We start from the raw sequence: 4,447 nt of genomic DNA, 5'->3' as shown, positions 1-4,447 counted from the left end.
GAGACATAGAAGATAGAGGGTTAGATAGGGTGGACAGGGAGAGCCTTTTTCCAAGTATGGTGACAGTGAGCACGAGGGGGCATAGCTTTAAATTGAGGGGTGATAGATATAGGACAGATGTCAGAGGTAGTTTCTTTACTCAGAGTAGTAAGGGTATGGAATGCTTTGCCAGCAATGGTAGTAGATTTGCCAACTTTAAGTACATTTAAGTCGCCATTGGACAATCATATGGACGTACATGGAATAGTGTAGGTTAGATGGGCTTCAGATTGGTATGACGTTGGCACAACATCGAGGGCCGAAGGGCCTGTACTGCACTGTAATGTTCTATGTTCACGACAAATGTGCTTCAGGAGCACTCTCAGTAGTGTAATGGTATATCTGTTTGCATAATTGAATTAGGCCAGTGACTGTGTCATAAGAAGGGCTGATGCCTGTATGTGCAATGCGCTCTGTTCTGTCCACAACAAAATGTATCATTGTCATGCCATGCTGTTCTTGCGATGGGTTGCTCATTTAGTTCTTTCTTCATTGACTTCAGATCACACCATTCTATGAAGAATGGATAACCATTGACTGGTATCAATTTTTCTGCTTGTGGGAGAAGTTGTCAGCCTCAATGAGGAGAGTAGCAGAGCTAGTTGGAATTGAGGAAGGTTTTTTGGCCCGATCAATTCGAGGCAAACTTATTCCCAAGACGGACAAGCAACGCAGACAAATGGCTATTCACAAAAGGTACTGATGATTTCTTGACTTCTATTTATCTCTGTGTTTGTCACAGCTTCTTCCTTCTACTCCATAGAATATCGGTTCATGATTAGAATAAGAATACATGGAAATGCTACCATAGACTGTTGTGGTCCCTGAGTTATAAGAAAAGCTGTTATACTTTTAATTTATGATTACTGATATAACAACTTTATATTTGAATTAATCTCTATATTCATGCTCCACCAACAGCACCAACCCTGCCACATGTTGCCCACTATGTAATCATAAGAAACTAGATAGAAGCAACTTCCATATTTGGTGAATATTCTCTATTCTCTGTCAGATCACTGACAGAATATTCCATTTCCTTGGATGGGTTGAGTAGGGGAGGCAGTTCCTCTCTCCAGTCATCTCATCACTGAACAAAAGTATTTGAAGATTATGGAGAATTGTGAGAGAAGAAAAAGGGACCAGAGAGGTAACTCTTTCATACATAGGATGGTTCATATGTGGAAAGAACTGCCAGAGGAAGTGGTAAATGCAGATACAGTTCCAACATTTAAAAGACATTTGGACAGATACTTGAATAGGAAAGGTTTAGAGGCATATGGGCCAGATGCAGATAAATGGGACTAGTTTCATTTGGGAAACTTAGTCAGTATGGATGAATTGGACTGAAGTGTCTGTTTCTGTGATCTACAACTCTAACCCCAATGTTCACCACACCTTCCATTATTTGCTAGTGTCCAAGTGGAGTTTATTCTTAATAATTTTTTTAAAAAGGTAAAGTGGGTAAAATAACTTTGTACCTAACATGTTTCTTGCACTTCTATGTGTCAAATTGACAAAGGCTAGTACAGAATTTGAATTTAAAATGTCAGTGTTAATGTTGCTTCAATGGATATCATCAATAAAAAAATTCTTGTCTCCTAATATTTTTCTGTACATCAAGATCCCCACGTGACTATGCAATAAATCATTGTATTTCAGAAGCAATTTGTCATTGTTGCTACCTTCCACAAATGCCTCAGTACTAAGAAAGATGAGATGTGACTGCTGTGATCTGTACATGCTGCCTCACAGCACCAGAGACCTCGGTTCAATTCCCGCCTCAGGCAACTGTCTGTGTGGAGTTTGCACATTCTCCCTGTGTCTGCGTGGGTTTCCTCTGGGTGCTCCGGTTTCCTCCCACAGTCCAAAAATGTGCAGGTTAGGTGAATTGGCCATGCTAAATTGCCCGTAGTGTTAGGTGAAGGGGTAAATGTAGGGGAATGGGTCTTTGTGGGTTGCTCTTCGGAGGGTCGGTGTGGACTTGTTGGGCCGAAGGGCCTGTTTCCACACTGTAAGTAACCTAATCTAATCTAATCAGCCGCACTCTAAATTCTAATATTCAATTTTAGTTTTTATATATGTATCGTTTATCCGTTGCCCTCATTTCCTACAACCCTATTCATGTTTGTGCGTTTATCTGTTTTGTTCTCCTAACCTGCTGTAGATAGATGCAAAATCTGCTGTTAGGTCACTATCAATTTCTTGTATACTTGAAAGCAGTAAATGTTGTCCAGATGCATAATTATCTTCTAAATTTTCTCTCTTCTGAATTCCTCATCTAAGAGAAGGGGAAACTATAGGCTTTAGTCAGTTACATTCTGTTGTATGCAGCGCAGAATGCAAATTGCAGAGTGCAGATTTTCAGCCCTGTGTCATACTATACTGTCACTTTTTACAGACCTTGGTGCTATTGCACCTCCAGCATATTATATTTTCCATTGTAACTACTGACAGCAGGCACTCTGGTTACAAGATGGGTCAACTGTGGGGCAACACAGAGGCTGGTGCATGCATGGAATGAGCTGCCACAGGAAGTGGTGGAGGCTGGTACAATTACAACATTCAAAAGGCATCTGGATGGGTTTATGAATAGGAAAGGTTTAGAGGGATATGGGCCAAGTGCTGGCAAATGGGACTAGATTAGGTTAGGATATCTGGTCGGCATGGACGAGTTGGATCGAGGTGTCTGTCTCTGTGCTGTGCATCAATAAGACTAATTTATTTTACATCGCAATAGGAAATCACAAACCTGGAATTTTCCATATATCTCATGTAAAAGTCGACCCTAGTTCTTCACACATAACAGATCAATGTTTATGAATCAGTGTGCCAGCCCACTCCGCTCCCAGTTTCCATTCCACTGGCTGTCATGTTATTCTCCGTGTTTTGAGAATTACCATGGTGTTTTTCTTTATTCGTTTAGAGATCAATTAGGCTTCTGCAAATGGTACGGTATGAATTTTGATGGGCACAAATTTCAGACCCTCAAAAGTAGTATTCGTGTAATAGTCGTTCCCATAAAGTTAACCTTAAAAAGTAGTCAAAACATTTGACAAATTACTCGAGTATATATGGTAATCGCTATAAAATCTGGGCTCAAAAGTTTAGGCTTAATTTCTAAAGGGATGGAATTGAAAAGTAAGGAAGCTGTGCTAAACTTGTTATTGAGCCTTGGTTAGAAGGCACCTCTGCAGATTTCTAGTTTTGCAGTTTAAAGGACCTAGAGACCACCAGCGAAAGTATAAAAAGGGTATATCCCAATCTCTGAGGAGAAAGCTGAAGAAAAAGCATTAATAGAGGTCTTTCAAATTAAGAGTGAAAGAGTAGATCATTCTTTTTTGTGGAGATGATCAAAACCAGACTCATTAATATTAAATAGTCACCAAGAAATCCAATGAGGACTTCAGAAGAAACTTCTTTATAAACACAAAGGGCTGATAATGTGGAACTTGCTACCATAGGGAATGGTTGAAGTGAATACAGCTAACCCCTGCTTAATGCTGACTCACTTAATGTTGTTTTACTTTAATGGCGTTGATAAAATAGCATCAGTGAATCCATTTAATGCTGCAAATCCTTTCCCACAGACTTTTGTTCTGTGGCTTGTTTACTCTCAAGACATTATCTTGAGAGCTTTCCTGGCATCTGAATACCTAAAGGCCCCCAGCACAGAACTACACTGCTGCTGCAAATTAGATAAATTTCTACACCTGATATGCATATAATAGAATGTTAGATATGCTTATGGCTTAACTATTGATAGCCTTGAGGATCACTGCATTTTCAGTGTAGTTATACATAATTAATTTAAATTCAACTTGTTACATCATAAGTGTTTATTTTTAAGACTTTGTTTCATTGGAAGCTGTTGGTTAATTCTTGCCTGTTTCCAAAGTTAGTCTGTATGTATAGTTGAAAAACAGATTCTGCTCAGAATGTCTGATTTTAAACTGAGGTTTTGACAGCAGGGAGCGAAGAAGTGAAAGCATTCAAAATGATTTCTAGAATTCTGTAGGATTTCTGGTGTAAAGTTTTTGTGCTATGATAATATGAATTATGACAAATGCACATGTCTAATTGCTAATTTTCCTATTGCTCCAGATTTTTCACTAGCCTTGTGTTACTCGATTTAATCAATGAAGTTCCTCTCGGAGTTGTTGCAAAGAAATATCATTGCAGTCGAGGACAGCTTCAATCTCTGCAGCAGTCTGCAGCAACTTATGCAGGCAAGAGTTATAAAAAAATGACAAAGAAAAGATCTAATTGAAACCAGTATATACTGCTTTTAACTAGAGCTGGCTAAAGTCTCTTATAGAGTCAGAGATGTACAGCATGAAAACAGATTCTTCGGTCCGAGTGCCGAACAGATATCCCAACCCAATCTAGTCCCACCTGGCAGCACCTG

At 39.3% G+C, this 4,447-nt stretch overlaps 1 protein-coding gene across 3 annotated transcripts in view; it reads left to right on the top strand.

Annotated features, from left to right (window-relative positions):
- The window catches only part of polq (polymerase (DNA directed), theta), an 89,034-nt gene that overhangs the window by 44,100 nt on the left and 40,487 nt on the right, over window positions 1–4,447 (top strand). For all 3 annotated transcript variants that reach the window (XM_043700991.1, XM_043700992.1, XM_043700994.1), the window contains 2 exons: window positions 542–735; window positions 4,144–4,268. In XM_043700991.1, the coding sequence (XP_043556926.1) occupies window positions 542–735; window positions 4,144–4,268 (319 nt within the window). The remainder of the gene's footprint in view (window positions 1–541; window positions 736–4,143; window positions 4,269–4,447) is intronic.

The sequence above is a fragment of the Chiloscyllium plagiosum genome, chromosome 12 (genome assembly GCF_004010195.1).
Source record: "Chiloscyllium plagiosum isolate BGI_BamShark_2017 chromosome 12, ASM401019v2, whole genome shotgun sequence".
Lineage (NCBI taxonomy): Eukaryota > Metazoa > Chordata > Chondrichthyes > Orectolobiformes > Hemiscylliidae > Chiloscyllium > Chiloscyllium plagiosum.
Note: the sequence above shows the minus strand (reverse complement) of the source record. Positions and strands in the feature narration are given on the sequence as shown.